The following is a 21,838-nucleotide window of genomic DNA, read 5'->3' on the forward strand; positions in this document are numbered from 1 at the left end:
TTAGAACATCTGTGGGTATTCTGGTTTTAGATATTTAGAGCATGACCTGTAGTTAAGAAGTCTTGGTATAATAATACTTTCCCATAAGACGACTTTTCCCCCTCATATTGGAATTTCTTCTATAATTTAATGAAGGAAGTTGTTTTTAGTATATATGCAATATCTGAAAAATACAGAGAAAAAAAGGGCTATTGTGTTGCATTGTGTTCACAGAAGTTGGTTTTAGAAGCATATAAAAGCAGAACCTTTTGAAGTGCGTGTCCAGGCTACAGTACACGACATTCTATCACTTTCAATGGTTTGTTCTGTTGTAGATGTGAATTCACAGTTCTTTTGCTTCATGAAATGAATTTTGGTACAAGAGGCGGAGGCTATAAATAAAATAAAGGGTTGAAATTCTGAAAGTATTCCCTAACGGGAAATCTAATGGCTGCATTTGGCATAGAATTGATTAAGTTTTATGGCCTCAGTAAGATTAATAGTTTTATGTTTATGATGAACTTAAATGAAACTACTATTAAAAATAATCATAAGCCTTTTCATGTGCTACTTATAGAAGATTTTACATACAAAATGAGTTACAAAGTGCCTTTTGGCAAGTTGTGGAAGTTAAAATAGCTGTATTATTTTCAGAATAGGGGGAAGTATTTACAGAGTTCTTCTAAAGGGAAGCACGTAAGTTTGGAATCAGGTTTCAGTTTGCTGAATGAGTGTAACAAGCAAACTGTCCTGCAGCTGATAAACTATTTTTGTAGACTTGAATAGGACATGAAATACGATTTTTGAAACTGAAGCAGCAAGCATAACTTTATGCTTCTGTTATTTTCTTTGGAATTATTTAATTATCTGTGGCTGATCTTAATCGTTTTGGCAGGGTATCTGGGAGTCTTGCCTGCTGTTACTCCTCTTTTACTTAAGAGTGTACAAATAACAATGCTGCTATAGCATTAGAGAGGTTTCTTACCAAGTCAGAATTTTCAAAAGCTGAAAGACAAAACAGTCTGAGTGTTAGAGAAACTTGTAATTTTGGATAAGCGTTTTTCTGTTTTTCCTATTTTTTGTTCGTTCCGTGAGAGGTGTGAATGTATCCTTTGTATTTTGCTCCATGCATTCTCAGATCAAGACCATTCCTGTTAGGATTAGTGACAGCTAAAGTGTCACTAATATTTTTATTTAATATTTTTAATCTGCTAATAATATAGCAGATTAAAATATGAACAGTTGGTTCTAAGAAAACTTTGGAATTATAGGTGAGGGTGGAAGAAAAAAAGAAGTTTATATGCATATGGAACAAGGTATGTGGAGGCCTATTTCAAGAAAGATCCAAATGTCAGAGAAAAGGGTAAAAGTATATACCTAATTTAGTTTTGTAGTATATAAATATTGATGGCTCCTTTTATTTTTTCTGTCTTCATTTATTGTATTTTGTGTTTTCTTAGAAGTTTCTCTACTACTTGTGCTCCATTTTCTTTTTTTACTTCTCCCTTTCCTCAGAATTACAGGCTGTCCAGTTGTATCTAATTTTAAATTCAACAGTTTTTTTGTACTGACTTGGACCATTTCAGAGGCTGGAATGTCAACGTATTTCACTTAGAAATCTTACACAGCCAAGCAGAATGATGTGTGAAGAAAATCGTAGAAAAAGAGAGGAAGAATATTTACAAGCTCAATGGTGTAAATGGGAAGATGTACTGAAGCAATTTGCATTTTCGAGGCAATATTAACATGTACAGAGATCTGTATGCATTGTGCAGAGAGAAGTGAGAAGGCGAAGCGAGTACATTGTGCCATTCTGAGGAGGCCTTAGCACTTCTCACATTACAGATGAAAAGAAACATGGTCAGAGCTTTCTGGAAAGTAGCACAAATGAAACAAAGTCTGAAAAAACACTTTATAGAGCCACATCCAATAGGATTGTGATTTATTTTTTTTTAGTCTCAAGTCTTGCAACTAATCAAGTTTCAAAGTGTCAAGTAAACTTAATTAAAAGGTAATTCGGTAGCATTGGCCTGTACTTTTACAGGCTCTAGGTTACATTAAGATGAGTTACAAGCTTGTGTGTTTGTGTGTGTGTGTGTATATACATATATATGAAAATCTGCGTTGTATATTGCTTCTGATGAAAACCATGTTTATAAATGTAAGACAATGTTATTAGAACTGTTCCTGGGGCTTTTTTTGTTGTTTTTTAAAGAATCATCTGGTAACTCTTGGAAAAAGCAGTAGTCATGGGTTGGCAGCAGTTTCAGGAGCTGCATTAGAACTTGGCATACAATGATATTGTAAATTTATTTAAATTAAATAGGTGATGTGAAATGCTCGTTTTGTATCTAGGAAAATACCATACACTTGTAATACAAGTGTGATGTGTGAAATGACTTCTGTAAACAACCAAGAGAATTGTATACTATTGTAAGCCTTCTGGTTTATTAGCAGAAGTCCTTAATAAGGACAGCTCTCCTCTGCAAACACGTGTAGACTTCATCATCTGGCATAAGAAGTGAAATCAGCTTTAAGCAGCATAGGAGTCAACTCAAAAAAAAAAAAAATCTGTATAGATGCATTTTTTTTTTCTAGATGAAGTCTTATGTCAGTATTGACATTCAGAAAGGTGATAAAACTACATGAATGAAATTATTATTTTTGCTGGCATACTCTTATTTCCAGTAGAGGACAGCTGTCATAGTAGATATGACGGTGAAGTCTAACCAGCAAGATTGCTGCAAGTGCTTCTTATTTCTGAGAAACTGCAGGTTTGTGACACTTGCAGTAATCTGATTTTTATCCTCTGAAGTTCATTTACACAAATGTTATGATTGTGTTGGTAGAGTGTCTCTTTCAGAGGCATTACCGTCAATTTAGAGATTCTGTTTAGTTGATTTCATTTACACTGCCAAGACTACTGCTGAAACAGAATTCCATGAATCTTGACTCTAAGACTAATGATTGATATGAAAATGTCCAGATAAGGTTATCGGGTCTCTTAAAGAAGAGAGGCAAAGAGATTTTATTTTATTTTTTCCCTCTGATTGACAACAGATGGTCATTCTTTTGTTTAGTTCTTGTTGTGGCAGTAAGGCTTGATCAGTAAAGTGCCTTGAAATTTATGGGTGCAGTCCTAGGAATCTCTTTATAATCCCTTACTTCATTTCTGTGGTATTCTGAAATTTTCTTTTCTTTAGTAATGTCTGTCTGCCACTCTTTACTGGCCTTCACATGATTTTTAGGGCTTTTAATATGTGATAGTTATCAGGAAAATTAGGTTAATTAAAACCTGTCTGTATCTTCAAGTATATGAAACTTCTCTGAAGGTCTTCTGCTTCAGAATTAAAGTATTTTTAATTTTCTATTCCTTAGTATATCTCCAAGGTTTTGCTATTCCTTAATTTGAGCATTCATGTGGAGGTATGGTGCACTTCAGTATAGTAGCCTTGACTTCATAGTCCTAGTAAATTAATTTAGACTTAATTATTTTACAGTGTGCATTAAAAAATGCTACCCATTTCTGTTTTAACACCAGATACAGAGATTGTTATTCTTGAATAAAATTGTGTCATTCTCAGTTAACTTAATCTTGCTTAGAAATACGTTAAGCTAATTTATATTGAGATTCTGCTTTGCTGTAGTCACAACATACGCAGAAATAGTTAATCATTAACAAGTGTTTTGAATTGACTTGTTCTTTGTTAACTTTATTGCTGTCCACGCTTAGAGAAACCTTAACCTGATTATTCTGGTTTGATATATGCAATCTGGGTTGAATAGAAGTGACATTTCCTTAAATTTTGAAATGTCTTGGGAAATATGCCAGTTTTTAGATTGTCTAGTGAAGGAGACGCTGATTTGATGTGTATGTAAGTATATTTATTTTTTACAAGCTGACCTCCTTACTTCAAGAAATGTCTACATTATTGTTTCAAATGCTAAGAAAAAGTAGCTTGGGAGAGGTACGTTGCTTGCAGCAGTGAAAACTTTTTATTTATAATGTCTTCCTCTATCCATTCGGCCAAAGCCGTAAGGAAAATCCTTGAAGAAAAACTCAAGAAAATTTCTTAGAAATGCTTTCTAGACTTTCAGCCTTCTATGTTGCAGGAAACATCACGAAGCACAGAATTGAATCTTCCTTATTTGAATGCTTCTGTTAGCTTCTAGACACAAATTTATTGCTGGAGGTTTAGAAACTCGATGGTTTAATCTACAGAAATTCAGGTACTTGCAGAAGTTGATGGACTGATTTCTTCAATCTGGAAGGAGTATTCCATGCCGGGTTTATCATCCAGTGTGGGAAATGTAAAACCACTGGACTTTTAATATTGAATAAATTCCAACAACATCTTCAGTTAATACCTGCCTTGCCATTATCTGGCAGGAATTTGTAAAGATCTGGACCTTTCCACTTATGTTACAGGTGGCAGCCTCGGGAGCTCTGATTTTCCAGGGCATGAGAGAGCTTGGCACTACTGCTGGTTCCATATTTGAATGGATTCCTATGGACCGTTAGACTCAAATTCACCAGGTGCTCACCAAACCTCCCTTCGAACCTGTCATGAAGAGTTAAGTGTTCTCTAGTACCATCAAAGTCATCTTCTTTGGTATGGGAGGTAAAGTGAGATAAATGCACTGTCCATCAAAGAACCGTTCCTACATTTCTTGGATAAAATCATCTTGTGAACAAACTCCAGCTACATAAAGATCAAATAAGCTTTACATTGAAACTGGGAAATCTCATTTCTGGGACGTCAGAGATTGATTGAATGGTACTTAAACAGGGTATTTTCCTTTTACGTTAACAAATGTGCTGTCCTCCTTACCTCTGGCTCTTTTCACTGTGGTTACTAGCAATGTTACAGGCTGCTAGAGCAAGCGTTTCCAAGTGGAAATCTGTAAAGAAGCAGCTAGAGGGAAGAAAAGCAAACAAACTAAGTCTCTCCCAAAATGCTTATGGCCCATTACACCAGGGCTATATTTGAGAAATAAAGCCTGTATGAAAGAAGTCTAAGATGGCTATGCTAGTCATCTCTTCATTGCATTGTTGAACAATCCACGATGGAGATGGCTGTTTCAGGGGTTTGGTTTGGGTTTGATTTTTTTGGATATATTTACTTTATTCTAGTCTATGCTAATTATTCATGCTTTTCTTTTACAATTCTTGTTTTCTGTACTGTTTCTCTTTGCTAATTCCTCGTAGTGTCTCCAGATTGGTAGATATGGCATGTGCATGAAAAAGGACCATCTAGTTTCTTGTCCGTAACTTGACTTTATATTACACATATCCATCAGTCTGGAATTTCTCTCTTTTCTCCTTACAACTAATAAATCTTACTGCTCTTAACAGGTTTGGTTTTTTTGGCATGCCTCTGCCTTATTTCTTGACGAGGAGAGGAAAAAATATACAGAACCTTTCTCTTTGATATGGTTGGGTTTTATTCTGTAAATGCTTGGTATTGATGGATATGTAGTCTAACAAATGTGTAAAACTTACAGATTTAATATTTAAAGAATTTTTATGCTCTTGCTTTTTCTCAAACAGTTAGATAGATTCAAAGAGCCTCCAGCATTTGGACCAATGTGTGACTTACTGTGGTCAGATCCTTCAGAAGATTTTGGAAATGAAAGTTCACCAGAGCACTTCAGTCACAATACAGTCAGAGGATGCTCATACTTTTATAGGTGAGAGTATGCTAGGATCTATTTAATATGTTCGTGCTAAGTCTTCCTGCATATTTTATAGAGGGTTTCTTTTACTCACAGTTGTTTTCATTTCACAGCTATCCAGCAGTTTGTGAATTTTTGCAAAATAATAATTTGTTGTCAATCATTAGAGCACATGAAGCACAAGATGCAGGGTAAGTACATTCCTTCAACAAATTATTCACAGTGTAAAATATAAAAAGAATAGCTTATTGCTGTAAGATGTAAAATAATCTGTTTGGTTTTACAGTTATAGAATGTACAGGAAAAGTCAAACTACAGGGTTCCCATCATTAATAACAATTTTTTCAGCACCTAATTACCTTGATGTCTACAATAATAAAGGTAAGAACTTGTAATTAATATCTGTATGCAATGCTGAAATAAAAATGTGTTGTTAAAATAAAAATGTCTTACTACATAAGTCATCTAATGTCAACATTTTTCTGGCAGTTAAGAAATTAAAGGACCAAAAAATCCTGAATGAAAGTTGTGTTGTGAAGTAACACACATGACATAAATTACAGTCTCATGTAAGAGTACCTTGGAGCTGAAATGTGGGCAGAAGTTTGTGTTGTAAAAATTGTTGTTATTTAATACTTACGAACACATCACCTGGTGTTTTCCAGTCAGGCAAGGCTTTGCAGTGCTGTGAGTTTTCACTCCTCTGGTTGTCTTTAGTTTGTGAACTAAAGTAAGGAAGGGAGGAGGCATTGGTAAGTAGCCTATGCATGAGGTAGTTCATGTTGTGTATCATGGCATCTGAGAGTCTTTAATTATGGACAGAAGAAATTACATGTGGATGAAATCCAAGAAAGTCAATTGTGGTAGGTACCTTGGTGAGGAAAGAGACAGAAATGGACAAAACGCCCATGCTTACAAATAGGTAGTCATTAGGAAGAAAATGAGACATGGAAGATATGTGTTCTCTGATCTTACAGGACAACAATGGCTGTGTTTGGGAGATCAGGGAAGGGCAAATATTGATCTAAATACTGATCACCTTTGGAAATGTTATTATGGAGGTGTCAAACAATTAATTTTTGTCCATACTCTGTTAGGGATGCAGTGTAAAGTTGCACAGGAGACATGCTTAGTAGTGCAGAGAAAGACATAAAAGTCAGAATTACAGAGAGCTTAACTGTGAATGAATATTATTGATATTATTTACTATTCAATACATTGAATTTTCTCCCACCCACCTCTGAAGAACCCTCACTCACCCAACCCATACCATTATGTAGGGTGATTAACTGCATAGAGGGAAAGATGAGCTGCTGTTACTTGCAATTGAAAGTAAAGGAGAAATAACAATAGCTTCAACTGTCTTTTTATGTTTTTCCATCATCTCTGTGGATATCACTTTTTAAGAATCTTTTTTCCCCTCAGCTATTCCCATTGTAGTGCAAGCTTAAGTATGGAAAAGTGCAATCAAGGCTTATTTAGCCTTGGAATGCTTTTTTTTTTCTGTTTTGTTTCTCTGCACTTTCTCCCTGATTTTTTCTAGATTTCCCTGGCTTTATTCCATTCTGTAAGTCTGCATTCTGAGACTTCATGTTGCAATGTGGGAAGACGCATGCCAAGAGTAAAACCTGAAACTGAACATGCTGCTGTTCTGAGTTAGGATTTTGTTTAAAATCCTTTTCAGGACTTTTTGAAATCATTGTTCATTTATTGACTTTTAATGGGATAGTATAGAACTAAACTGATAAGTAACAGTACTTTAAACTGCAATAATTGCAGTAAAATAAAATCCAAAATTCTCCACTAAAAATCTATCACTTAAATACTGTGAAAGAAAGACAATGGAGTATCTCTGTTTTTATTTCGTCTGTAGTATAAAAGTGTCTTTACATTAGTGATACTTGCAAGTTTTAAACAGTCATTCCAAAATGTCTGCATTTTATTTTAGCTGCTGTATTAAAATATGAAAACAATGTGATGAATATTCGTCAGTTCAATTGTTCTCCTCATCCTTACTGGCTACCAAATTTTATGGATGTTTTTACATGGTCCTTGCCATTTGTTGGAGAAAAAGGTATGCAAGAGTTACAGACCAAATAATTTCTTTTCTGTATCTCCCAGTTTGTTGTTGTGAAGGGTTTTTTTGTTTCCTTTTGTTTTTGTTTGACTTGGTGGTTTGTTTGTTTTTTTGTTTGTTTTAATATTTACCAAATAAACATTAATTTCATAGTTTTTGTGAAGTTGGTTATCTGCGTTTGTCTTTATCAGGTAGACTTCTTGGATGCTCGATTAGAAAGAAAATTTGGTAAAGTTGTTAAGCTGACCCTGATGAGGGTTTTTTTTGGCACGTGAAGATAGTATGTCCAGGAAAAGATAGACTGAAGTAAAACATGTCCTACAGTTTTGGCTGTTTTCTTCAGTTGTTTTGGTCAAGATAACCTGGATATAACAAAGGAAAAGTGTTAATACAAATTATAATTTCCATTGAGTGTATATATACCTGCATTGTTAGGAAGTACCTTTGAACTTCATTTGAAGTCAATATGAAAGGTGTTCATATTTTACAAAAGGCTAGGTTATATATAATTATTAATCTTGTATAGTTACAGGTATAAACTATGTTGAGATGTTCCTGTAAAATTTTTATTTTATTAGGTAGCTATAACAGATTGACCTTCATTAAAATAACTCTTTTCAGTTATAATTTTTCTTATAAAAGATAATTAAGCACAGGTCCACTTTTTTCCGCCCTAGAGTTAATAACTCTAAATCTAGGACACTAGAGTTCCAAGTAGTCTTCAGTTAAAAAGCAATGAGGTTAGAGGCTATTTGGGTCTATTTAAAATGTCTCCATGACAGGAACTGCTCTTTTCATAAAGAAGGTATGGAAAGCTCTGTGTATTTCTTTGTGAAATACTCTAGAGATAATCTGTTTACAGTCGTACAGACACAGGATTCTAGATTTGTTCATGTTGTGTTCATGTTGTCTTCAGTGAGCAGATACAAGCAAATAATTTAAACATTTTTTTGTAATGGTTAGTCCATTCAACATTTTTTTTGTGATTTTTAAACTAAGGGACCTGAAGTTTGAAAGGAGATTTTGTTTCTTTCTCTTACCTGATGATGCAGTAAATAACCCTTTGCTGTTAAAAATTTTAACGGTGTTTATTTTACTTTTGTATAATACTGGTAAGGAGACACCAAGTACTATTAAATAAGTTCCTCATTGCCCCACTGTATGCTTAAGACTGCTGGAATAATGGATCTTGTAATTTGTCATGACCTGTGGATATGTGCATACTTCAACTTTCAATGAAAGATATGGTGCCAATATTGTTTGGTCTACATTGAACAGATCAAAATCAGAATTATTTGTTGTACTTCTTCAGTAAAGTAGAGAGTAGCTCCCAAGAATGGAGAAGAGTAGCATAGCAGATGATACTGGGATTGTATGAAATAGTCACAAATAAATACAGACAGGAAATTACAAGGTTTCTAAACACCTGATTGAACTTCTGGAATAAGTTTCTAAGCCCTTTAGGAGAAAGAAGAAACTTGACTTTCTTAAGAAAGTCTGATGCATGTGTGAAAGATTGAGTGATAGAATAAGGAGATTCCTGGAGGTAGAAAATGTAAGATTTTTGAAACAAGTTTCTGTATCTTCTATGCCAGTGTTTAAGAGGAGTTTGAAAAGACATGGAGTTTGCACCATATTTATGCCATAATATTTTTTTGCTTCACTGCTTCTGCTAAATGCCTGCAGGTGCCAGGAATGGAATAGTTTTCAACTTTTTTACCTAAATTTGAGCTGTCCAAATATTTTCCTATTTATGCAAAATTTACTTCAAATAAAGACTTACCCTGATGTAAAAATACTAATGTACAAGAAGAGAATTCTTATCTAAAAGAACTCCTTGTAAGATAGGAGAGAAAGGTGTGCGGTGTTCTTTTATAGTTGGTGTAATTTCTGGCTTTTTTTTTTGTGAATTTTTAAAATTCTGTGACAGTGCACATTAAGAAAACCACATTTTAGAGACTAGATTACTGAGCAGAGTTTATGAGGTGGGAAGTTCATTCACTACGGTTGCTGGTGACGAGTTACATCGTATGTGCTTTGGAAATATTTAAAATTCTTCAAGCAGTTAATTATTTTTTTCCATATACAGTTACAGAAATGTTGGTGAATGTTTTGAGCATTTGTTCTGATGATGAACTGATGACAGAGGGAGAAGATCAATTTGACGGTAGGGATTAATTTTAGATATATTTTTTTAATGGAAATAACGTGTGAAACAGTAATTAACATAGTGGTACAATTTGTTACCTGAAATTTGAAGAAAATTGCTGTCAAATTTTTCCTTAGATGATGAGAATTCTGGGGGAGGGAAGGGAATTGTTTTTTCACGTTTGTCATCAAGAAGCAGTGATTGTATCCTTTACAAAAATTCATATGTACCTTGTATTGAAAGCTGAATCTTTGTGAAGAATTCTTAGAATTTGTTGGCACTTTATTTGAAAACATAACTAGACTTTAGTATTTGAAACATACTAAACTTACTTTACAGAACTACATCGTCTGATGTATACAATTAATAAACATCTAAATAGGACATTAATTATCTAGAATAAATTTATTATAATCTCTTAATTTTCTTAATGATTGCTCTTCAGTGAAGAATTGATAGAGGCAAAAACCAGATACAGTATTTCTTGTGGCAAAGTACTAGAGACTTGAAGTATGAAATGTGTTTAAATCTTGGTGTTTGAGCTTCAAGCATAAAAGTTAGAACTTTGTGTGCATTGTATAACAAGTATTCATGTTATAAATGATAACATCTTGTAAACTATGATACAGTGGATTGTTAAGATGTTTGTAATGTGATTAAGATGGTGATCAAGAGGCATGTAGCGTTGAGACAGCGCATCATACTTTTTTTTTTTCTGCAGTATTGCTTAACATCAGACCTGAAAGTTTTTCAGACTTGCTTCATTCTATCCAATAACAGAATTAATTTGTTGGATGGTTTGATGGCGGGGTAGGAAGAAGAAAAGTTTCAGCAGCCTTGGAGAAACACTAAAGATCAGTTATAAAAGATATTTGAAACGTGGTCCAATTCTTACTGTTTGGCAGTTACTGTGTTAAAATTTAGTAGCAGAATTGTGGCGTTCTAAAGTAGCTGTGTGTTTTAGATTGGAATGCATTGGTTATAAGCCACTTGAACTTTGCTGTCATTTACATAAAAAATCAGAAATAGTCTCAAATGTGATCCTGCAAACAGTGAATTTGTTTTTCATGCAAGTAATCATACTGAATTGAACATAAAACAGTTATACCAAACATTTGCAGTATTTAGGGTATGGTGGTGTTCTGGGATGCTAGGATTTAGGTTGTCCAGCATAAGTGTGCTCATCAGTTGATTGCATATGCCCTCTCTTTAGTACAATAGATGCAGTTTCCTAATTTGAATTATTTTAATTTTTTGTCTCTAACAATTTCTTTGCTTGGTGTGTATGTCTTAATGCCACCTAGGTACTGTCTACGCTTTATCTTTCTATGTGAATGATTTTTTTTAACTGTTGACTTTTGAAGCTTTCACTTGTTTATCATCAAATTTTAAAATATACTCTACAATTCCACTTCTTGTTCAAAGAAAGCATTTTTAAGTGTTGCAATTTTCCATTTTCTTTTTTTTTTCACATTTCTTCACCATTCCTTCTTTATTACCACTGCCAAGTTAAATATCTTTATTTTATTTGTCTCACTCACCTTTTTCTCCATCGTTCACGTCCTTTTTTTCTGGACTCTCCATCTGAAGAGCGACTCATATATGGCAATAAAAAAGGTACAGACCAGACAGAGTAGGAATGTTTTGAAATATGACTTCATAGAACCTGCTAGTACAAGTATTAATGCAGAAAATATCTTTGTGTTGGAAGACATACAGCACTTTATTACCCATTTTAAAGGGATGTTTATACAGGTTTGTGAATTTTGTTATCAGAAGTCATATTCCAAGACATCTGTCTTTCTGTGCATGAATTTTTTCCACCTTTCTTCCATTCCTTCTTCTTTTTTTTTTTTTTTTGTAGAATTTCATTCTCTTTCCTATTTCTAAATCTTTATCTTTGGCCCTGCATGTGTAGGGAGCATTCAGTTGTCTGTCTTGATTTTTAATAATTTTATTGTAAGCATTTTTTAAGATTGTGCATGGAATATATGTTTATAGTGTTCCAAAACCTGGCTTGTCTAGTACTTTAGTTTCCTTCACCTGAGATGTTAAAAAGATACTTTGTATGTTCAATTTTGAAAATGGTTTGATGCAAAATTTCAGAAGTTGTCTACTAATTTCAATTCATAGCCTATCACCTGCTTTTCTGAAATTCCAGGGTAGATATTTCTGTGCAGGAAAATTCTTCTGACCATTACTTACCTAATAGTCAGTTTGCTTTCTGCGTATATTTGTCACTTTAAGAGAGTATTTCTAATATTTGGGAATACATTCAGTTATAGGGATACTTGGAAAGTTTATATGAATTCTTTGGAGCATAATAGTATGAGCATTTCGGAAATTGTTTCTTGTACAGGCATTAGGAATGGGCAATGGGAGAGTTCTTTGTCATATCCCCTCTAATTTAGGGTGTAATCAAGACTTTCTTCTCCAGGCAGATGCTACTTGACTGTTCTCTGAACTAACCAGGATTCAGTGGCTAGATGTTGTGCAGTGCTGCCTCCTGGAGTAATACATTCTACGTAATACCATAAACCAGTATTTCTCTTTTTATGGCATAGTGACCTACCAGAGTGGAAATATGGGCCCTAGCAGTGCCTGTAATCTTCTGCCCCTGAATGTTATGGCTCTGCAGCAGTGTAGGCTTCAAGAAACCGGTGTAGATGGGAAGAAAACTGAGTGACTTGCATGGAAGGTGTATGGTCCCTTATCTAGCTCTAGCTTTTACAAAAACTCTGAAAAAGCTTTCTCATTACAGATCTTCAAGCTGTTATATAATAGTGTTCAGAGAGAGAAATTGAAAACATCTAGAATATTAAAAAGTAACTTTTAAGCTGAATTATTTTCAGTAAATGTTGATTTTTTTATTCAGTCTATCCCCTTGTTTTTTTCAATGGCCTCCTTTTTTTCTTTTTTCTTTTTTTTTGTTTGATGTCTGCAGTTCATTAAAGTTGTTCCTTTGTCTAAAAAAACTTAACTCAGCAGTTTGTTTTTTTTTTTCTTTTTGTATATTTCATTTAAATGGATTAAGATATTTGTTCTACCCCAGAATTCTTTCATCATGTTCATACAAAGGTTGTCTCTTCCTGCCTTTTTTTCTTTGTCTCTACTACACGTTTTCCTTTTTGTGTGGGTTTTTGTAGCAGTTGTTGTTTACCCCAATGTGCCCTTATCTTTTGTATTTCATTTGGTTTGGTGTTCAGGATTTGAAGTCCACCCACCCTTCTTTAACAGAAGGCCTTTTGCGTTCTTGCAGCGGTGGTCTGACAAGGTTTACTGTTGTGCTGTTTTGATATCTCCTCATCTGCCTATACTTTTTTTGGGGACCTGGGCTGTCCGCAAAAGGAAAGCAGGATGACTTTGACTATTATACATTGAACAAAATAAAAACCAGTGTTGAAGAAAGGCACTTATGTTTTTATAATATCAGTGCAGGCAAAGGTAGCTTTCGTTCCAAACCCAAAGCCTCCTTTCAGAATTTTGTCTTCACTTTTATCTGTCACAAATGGTATTTCTGTGCTCTGTGGAATATGCAGTATTTACTCTGTATCTTTGGTATTTGTAATTTCTGCAAGTGATGCAAACCTAAGATATATAGAACGTAGAATTAGTCGGTAAAGGAGGTAACACTGCAATTCTTTGGCATTTTATTTTGGTTTTTAGTTTGTGCAGGTGTATGTTTTGGGAAGTTGACTTAAAAACAAGAAAATCAACAACTGTTTTCTCATGGACAGCTGTGTAAGAATTAGCAACTAATTTTTTTTTGTGGCTTTTATATCTCTGGCTTCTGTATTGAGCTACGTAGCTACATCCTAATGAACACAGATGTCAGTGAATAATTTGATGCATAAAATTAGGCAGATGAATTATCATAGTTACTCTGTTGTAATGACAGTAATTTGGATGCTTGCTAGCTTTAGCAAATCATTGTGAACATCCTAAAATTTTTGTGTGTGTTTTGTGGACACGGAGGGTGATGATGGTTTTGGTGGTATTCTGAAGCCAGAATTTTATAATGTGGTGTTTTGTAAGTGTTTGGGTACTGGCCTCCTGTGAAGAATACTGAATTTAAACAGTTGTATTGAATTTGATATGCTGTGAAATGGTGGCTTTGTAAATATCAATGAGCTTGAGACTCTCTCTTATTCCATTGAAAGTAGGTACAGCTGCTGCACGGAAAGAAATAATCAGAAACAAAATTCGTGCAATTGGCAAGATGGCAAGAGTCTTCTCTGTTCTCAGGTACTTGGGTGGTTTATGCTTTCCTAAAACCCCTCTTAATATGTATATTAGGAAAACATACCTCTATTCCAGGGTAATAGATACCAAATGTTTTTCAGAGAGGTCATTGTGTATCAGAATCTTATTTTGCATATCGACGTACCCCATTGATGTTGGTATTTTTGGTTAAAAATATTTTTAAGTTATTTTTGAGACATACCCAGGCATTAACTACAAGTGTTGGAAAGGCAATAGCAAAATAGAGATACTGAAATCAAAGGTGTGAAGGAGAAGGTCTGGGCTGGCTGGGAAAATTTCTGTCATAACTGAAAGTTCAGGACTTTGTGTTGGTGGTTGTTGTTGTTGGGGGGGGGGGGGTTAGTTGCTGGTTTGGGACTCACTTATTTGTTTGCTTCCAGCTTTTAAAAAATACCGTTTTCTCCTGCTGGTCTAGACATAGAGATTTCGCAATCACATTTACCCAAAATAGTAGTAGTATGTTACAGTACATGTATCGTGTGTGTGTTTGTGTGTGTATAGCTTTCCACAGACTATAATTGTTCAAATAGGGATATTTTTTTTGAAGTTGGTATCTCCTGAAGCTCAGACACGTTCAGTGAAATTGTGGGTTGTTTTATGGCACTGAGTTATGCACAGTACCTCATGAGGCATTCAAAATTAATGAGCCTGCACACGAATAATTGCTTATAAGTTATTTCAGAAGTAATCAGTGTTTATAACTCCTAGACAGGAAAGAATAGTATAGCATAGAAATATTTGTTGATGATTAAATTGAATTTGTTGTTGATTAAATTTGAATTTGCATTAGCCTTGGCATGGATAAAGGACAGCAAAAATAGGCTCTCCCTTTCCCCATTTCTTATTTTGCTTTAATACAGGTATTCATGAGCAGGTACTTAAGTTTTTGTTACCGTTGTTTTTTCTTACACCAGGGAGGAGAGTGAAAGTGTGCTGACACTCAAGGGTTTGACTCCCACTGGAATGTTACCTAGTGGAGTGTTGGCTGGAGGACGACAGACCCTGCAAAGTGGTAATGATGTTATGCAACTTGCTGTGCCTCAGATGGACTGGGGCACATCTCACTCTTTTGCTAACACTACACATAATGCATGCAGGGAATTTCTTATGCTTTTCAGTTCTTGTCTTAGCAGCTGAAATAAGCATAGTGTTATGTGTTAATCAGGCAATGTGAAATGGATACTTAACCAGGGTATAAAACTAAAAGCAATTGAGTTCAGCCGTGTCAGGCCACATTTTTCAGACTTCGAGCTTCCGTAGTTTACAATTTTTCAGGTGATGCAGATGTCTCAGGTGGAGTGACCTTATAAATCTGATATTAAGGTATTTGGTTGTTACAGATACAAGAATTACAATGTAATTTTGCATCCTTACTTGTCTGCTTTCCATTAAAATGATTTTATCATAGATGTATTAGTATTTTCATTGACGATGTCAAATTCTCACGGATAATAATCTTAACAAATAACTACAGGCTGCAGAGTTCCATATTACACTCCGTTGATAGATTGATATGTGCTACGTTTTGTACCCTGGTAATTAATGCCAAAGTTTGTTCTCTATGTTGTTTGTCAAATGTTCTATGTATAATTGACCTCCCTGAATTGTCCTTGTAACATGCTGTTTCCTTCCTCTGCAGATGTAGCTGCTTTCTTAGATCTGTCTGTCTCTCTCTAGGTATAGATGTATGTCTGTATAAGTGTTAAAATTAAACCACTATCCCAGACACTTGTCTGTCTCTTGATGTAGAAGCAATGTTGTAGCACCTTGTTTTTGAGGTTTGCTGCATTTGCTGCTGCACATTGTCTGTGCATTTTGAACAATAATGTACTTGAAAAGTATTCAGTAATTGTTATAAAATCAGTTGAGAATAAAGGGATTGAATTTAAAACTTGTAAATAAATCAAAATAAAAGGGTGTTATTAAGTGTGCATATATTTTTGCATGAAAATAAAAAGAACTCTATACAAAATATACCTGTAATCTGGCTCATTGAATATTTTGTAAAAGGTTTTTCTTCTTTTTTCTTTTAGTTTGTTGAATCATTGGATCATATTTTTCACAAGGCCCATAAACAATTAGCTAGGCTTAGGAAGAACACTGTGAGATTGTACCAAATGTATTACAAAATGAAGTCCAGGTTTCTGTTCACAGCAATGGATAACTAAAATATATCCATCTGAAACTGGACTTCCTATCAGCAGCACTCAACATAAATTATTCAGTGACAAAAGATATATCAAAAGATATTTTTATTTGCCAATCTTAGGTTTTAATAGAACGTATAAAAATGTCATATTTGATCAATTAATTTTATAGCAGTTGAAAGACTGTGATATATTGATGAACTGAATACCATTTTTTATACAATCTCTTTTCCAAGAGTTGCTGCTTTTCTCATTTTGGGATTTAGGATATTTATGTGTATACTTTTAAATTTTCTATGTAGCAGTTTTTTGTTTTTTAAACCCTTTCACTACATTTTCTATTAAACTATCAAAGCTGTTCTCTTATAGCTTTGAAACATGAATGTCACATTTTAAGTCATTTCTCAGTGGACATATAATGTCTGCAAGTAAGTTTATATGTCCAGTGTGTGTATGTAATTGTTTTGTGAATGTCTATAACACGAAGTGATGTATGTTTCCTAATCCATCCAACTTTTTCAAAAGCATATGTCCTAGTTTTAATTTTCATTGTTTAATAAGATACTTTATATGCTTAAAAGAGTTCGTACTCCTCTCATTCATTTAAGAGATTTTTAACCATGTTGCATTGCAAATATTAGAGAGGATCAAACTGACTAGAAAATTTTTTAACATAAAACTTTGTACCATTATTGAAAATGTGGGTTGTTTGGAAAGTATGCAAAATGCATTTTGGATTTTTGTGGGTTTTTTTTTAAATTTTTTTAAAATTTTTTTACTAGAATTTTTGATGGCAATATTCCTTGAAGCATTACATTAATATACCTCATTTGTTTAATCATGTTGATTGTTCAAAATAACTCATGCTGACTGTGAGTTCTCCTTAAATTGCAGTAACTTCTTTTTACCGATAAGAATTTTACTGTCTCATTTTTCAAAAAGAAGTTTTCAAATTTAATATGCTCAACTGCAAAACTAAAAGTAAACCAAAAATAAAATAAAACTTCACTAACTGATACTTTACTAAGCCTTCACAATATCAGTGAATTCATATTCTTGGCAAAATATGGTCACTGATAGCGTAGTAGGATTTTTGTATTAGAAATTTTTAATTACTTCTTGAAGGATATTGCAGTGTGTTGATCAATATACTATCAATAACTTAACTCAAATCCCTAGATTTGGGAAAATAAATAATATCCATTGTCGTACTCTTTTTGCTTATCCTATTTTATTCATGAAAAAATTCACGAAGATCTATGTGGGCTGTTTCCCAGTAAATCTCTAAGAAGCTGAGAAAGTTATAAGAAATTGGAGTGTATGTCTACATTCCTCTAGAGATCTGGGCAGAAATTTTTTTATCAGGCCAAAATATATGCAAACATTGCATATGTATTGCATTAATGGTGTCTTAGTTGCTTTGAATTGGATTACATTCAGATCCAGTTTCATCTTTTGGGGTAGTAAAATCTGAATTGCAATGGTATTTTATTTTGAAGCATCAGTAAATAAGCACAATAAATTCTTAATGTCAATAACGCATTTTGTGCTAGATCTTAGCATATACCAATACTGTTTCAAGAATTTGTTCAACCATGCCTGCTGTCTTTGGTAAGATAGAGGCCGTTCTCATAGAAGGAGTGAAGCTTGTTGGCATTGATGTGATGCAGAGTGGGGCACCAAAAATGTTAATCAATCTAATACAACTGCTTTATGGCGGATGGTTGAACAGATTCGTACTGCAAAAGAGAGGATTCTGAGGGTAAAATAGAAATTGTAACTGCAGTGAAAGCATTAAACAAAGATGAACAAAGATAATTTTGAAAATTAATGTAAAACTACATACTATAGAAGGAGTCAATATCTGATTTTTTTTTTTTTCTAGAAACACATGGATATATTTTTTGAAAAAGAATCAAAAATTATTTCTAGATAGCTTTATTTTACTAGGATAAAAATACACTTTGAGAAATTATAGCCTTTGATATGTCTCTATAAACTCTGGATTTATGGTTTTGATTAATTACATTACTTACATTATAGAATCTCAAATGTTAAAGACCATACTTAAGTATCATTGCCTAGTGAACTATGAACTGAAATAGTCAACCTCTGTTTAAAACAACAAAACTACCCTAAAAAGCCTTATTCAGCACATAAAAAGCCACAAGCCTAAATTTAAAATCTTAATACTTCCACAGAAATCAGTTTAATTAGACAAATACTTCTTGATCAGAGTCATTGCTAACCTTACTATTAGTCAGAGTGACAATGAGAATTTTTTTTTTGATTTTGTATTGTAAGTTGACAACAATTTTGTATCAGATCTGTCTCCTAAGTAAAACAGGGCGAGAGTTGGAGTTGAGAATGGAAATGCTTAAAATTTGATGGGAAGGTGAGAATTTTCAGAATGAAGAGTTCAGGTTTATAAAATATATGATGCAGTATTTTTTCTAGATTTATCAGGATCTATCAAGGATATAGTTTTAATTTAGAGGTACCTGCAAAAGAGGATCCAACAAAATTATATTCCAAATTGAGTCTTTACAGTGTGTTTTTTAAGTGATTGTATTTTCCAGTCAGTTTGTTCTTTTATGTCAAGGTGAAAGTTCTCTTTTCTTAAGTGCATTGTATATTCCAAGATATATTTTGGAGATAAGGTAGTGATAAAAGTAGAATGAATTTGGAGTAAATTTTAAAATCTGTATTTAGTATGAAGCTACATAATTTACAGAGATAAATTAGTATTCATGATCTTTTCAGGAAAAGATTGAAAACAGAGACTTCACGGGTAACGGGAAATGGTGGAAAGAGGTGGTTTTTTTGACGTAGTTTTATATTTACATGGCAAATTGGTTATAGTATGAAAGTATATATTTAGTAACTTTCTAAAATAATTCTTTTATTTTTTACAAAATGAGAAAGCTTTTTCACTAATACAAACATAAATAGTGATCTATTCAAGTGGCTTTTTGATATAATTCTGGGATTCCCCTTGTCTCTTTAGATTTGCACAAGATTTTTTTATTATTACTTTTTTTTGGCAGCTGGGAATGTGCAGTATGTAAAAATTAAAATGCTGCATTACCCTTACGTATTCCACATAATCTTATTATGAATTCAAGTTTTTTATTTTATTTTTTAGAACATCTCATTGGAAATGATAATTTGCTGTAATAGGTTAAGGCAGAGTGTAGGCAGTTGATGATACATCTGCTGTGTCTGGTTTATGCTCAGTAGGAAACGAGAAGTACTAAGCTTTTAATTCACCTTAAAGAATTCTATTCTTCAGCACATACGAAGCACAAGCCTAAATTTAAAATTTTCTTCTTATTAAAATTTTCTTAATTTAGCTAGTTTGCTTAACACTCGCTTGAATACTCCTTAATGATATCCTTTGTTATTAATCTGTATCAAGCACCACGAAAGTAGGTTTACAACTATGTATACAATTTTTTTGTTAAAGTATATTACTTTATGATATTAAGAGGCATGGTAAATAGTAGGGGAGGTAAAAAGTTGTTACCATTATTGAAATTTAGCTACTATTTAGATCTTAGTTACAAGTGGTTTATTTGTCTGGTCTAATAGAAGATGATTTTGATGTCCTGATAGCCTTATGTTATAGCTTTGACTTTAGATCTAAAACAATAAACAATGGAAAAATCTTACACCTACGACATTACAGCATTTGTCGTGGTTACTTAGTTCAAAAAAATAGTAAGCTAGGTTTTTATTCTTATCCACATAAAGTCATCCACCAAGACTATGTTAAATCGAGAGCTCTTCCTGCTCTAGACTCCGTTGTGGATTCAACTAAAAAATTTATGAGGCTTTGTAAATATGACTTGCTAAATTTGTCTTTTATGGTTTAAATTTCACAGTTCAGTTCTCAGAGATACCCATTTAAGCATAAAATACGGTGAGAAATTGAACAACTAGTTTAACCTCAGGGAGCTAGCCATAACAAGAAAAACATGTTATTAGAACACTGACAGTGTTGTATTTATTGCATATTTCCTGGTAATTTAATGAAGCTCAGTAATACATTTTAATCTTCAGAAAGAGTAATCTCATAGATTTTCTTTTTAACCATACTATAACATTAGTTGAAATTTTATGTTGCTGCTTTAAAATATATACATATCTTTTAGAAATGTACATTTAAAACCATAAATGAAGTTCCAGTAATTAGTGTTTCTCTTGATATATTTTTAGTTGATAAATTGTAATAGTTAAAATGTAGGAGAAATTTCACTTTAAGCTTAAAAACAACCCCCAAAACCTTAATTATAATTTTAAATAATTGTAATCTAATCTGGCGTAGCATATTATATTAAATTGATCATTGCCTTTTCTGCTATGCGATATTACACTCTTCATCTTTCTCATTCATTTTGCATGCATCTGCTCACTTCTGTACAGCCACTGTAGAGGCAATTGAGGCTGAAAAAGGTATGATCAGAGTCTTTGCCATTGGCAGAGATCTGTGGTGTCTGGGAGGGAATTCAAAAGTACTCTGTGTGGGTGTGTTTTACTTTCAACTTGCACAAGCAGAGATGAATCAACTGTATTGATTCATCCCTTTGACATGTAACATTCATTTCTGGCCTCAGGATGATGATTATCTTTAATATTTTAGGGATATTCTTGGGGTTTGGGGTCTTTTGTTTGTTTGTTTTTACAAAATATGCAGTAGGTTTTTGTATAATAGCATGTTGTGATACGTGGTGTTGTCTTGAAATCGTTAAAATGATAGTGTTTAGTGTGGTTTTTTTCTGCATTCAACTGCAAGGGTTTGTTGGGGGGAGTGGGTTACCTGTGGAAGGAGGGTTTATGCATGCCTTTTCTCATAAAAACAATTTTTAATGGCTTTGAACGTAATTTTTTAAAAACTTCCTCTAACTGTTCTGGTAGTGCAAGACATACAACCGTAATTTTTTTTTTCCTATGGGTTTTGCACATAGTTTGATGACCAAATTTATTTCCAGTATATAGGCTAACATACCGGTATGAGGCGTATTAAATTCCATGGATTATCAGTGCTTCTGTGCTAAATAAACTGTTGTATGTACATCCTTTTTAGCAGCGTTGAGTAAAATGCCTTCAGATTATTTGCTATTCAAGTACTCAAATTCAGATTGTTGAAGTTTTTTCATAGACCCTTTAATTTCCTCTTGCTCTATATTCAATGAAGTGAATGACAAACAGCATAGCAATTGGGACAGCTACCTTTGTGTGTATTCTGATTTGGATGCAAAGCACCATTTAATAACTGCATTGTTTGTTTTTTAATTAAGGAAGTCAGATGTCCAAAAATATAAACGAGGGCCATATTCTGTTCTCTCACACACGTGCAAGAGGTTCCGTTGTTGTGAGTGGAAAGCTGTACTTAAATCTCCAAAGAATTATTTCATCCCAAAGGCTTCGGTCTTACTATGTGGTCAACCATTTTCAGGTCTAAATTCAACTACAGACCTCATTCATTAAAATAATCAGTAGAAAAATAATACCTATTTTCTATATGTATTTTAAATACATACGTAT

The 21,838-nt window shown here is 33.5% G+C and overlaps 1 protein-coding gene across 5 annotated transcripts in view; it reads left to right on the forward strand.

Moving 5' to 3' along the window:
• PPP3CB (protein phosphatase 3 catalytic subunit beta) overlaps positions 1-21,838 on the forward strand; it is a 52,401-nt gene that overhangs the window by 21,307 nt on the left and 9,256 nt on the right. For 2 of the 5 annotated variants that reach the window (XR_004778487.2, XM_035545649.2), the window contains exons 6-12: positions 5,531-5,670; positions 5,769-5,846; positions 5,942-6,036; positions 7,604-7,729; positions 9,822-9,899; positions 14,042-14,126; positions 15,059-15,156. Coding sequence is in view for 4 of the 5 variants with exons in the window: in XM_035545649.2 (XP_035401542.1) it covers positions 5,531-5,670; positions 5,769-5,846; positions 5,942-6,036; positions 7,604-7,729; positions 9,822-9,899; positions 14,042-14,126; positions 15,059-15,156 (700 nt within the window). In the remaining variant the exon portion in view is untranslated. Of the gene's footprint in view, positions 1-5,530; positions 5,671-5,768; positions 5,847-5,941; positions 6,037-7,603; positions 7,730-9,821; positions 9,900-14,041; positions 14,127-15,058; positions 15,157-20,716; positions 20,747-21,838 lie in introns of all 5 variants that reach the window. The other 3 variants (XM_035545639.2, XM_035545630.2, XM_035545660.2) reach the window with 3 other exon arrangements.

Source organism: Cygnus atratus, chromosome 7, assembly GCF_013377495.2.
Source record: "Cygnus atratus isolate AKBS03 ecotype Queensland, Australia chromosome 7, CAtr_DNAZoo_HiC_assembly, whole genome shotgun sequence".
Lineage (NCBI taxonomy): Eukaryota > Metazoa > Chordata > Aves > Anseriformes > Anatidae > Cygnus > Cygnus atratus.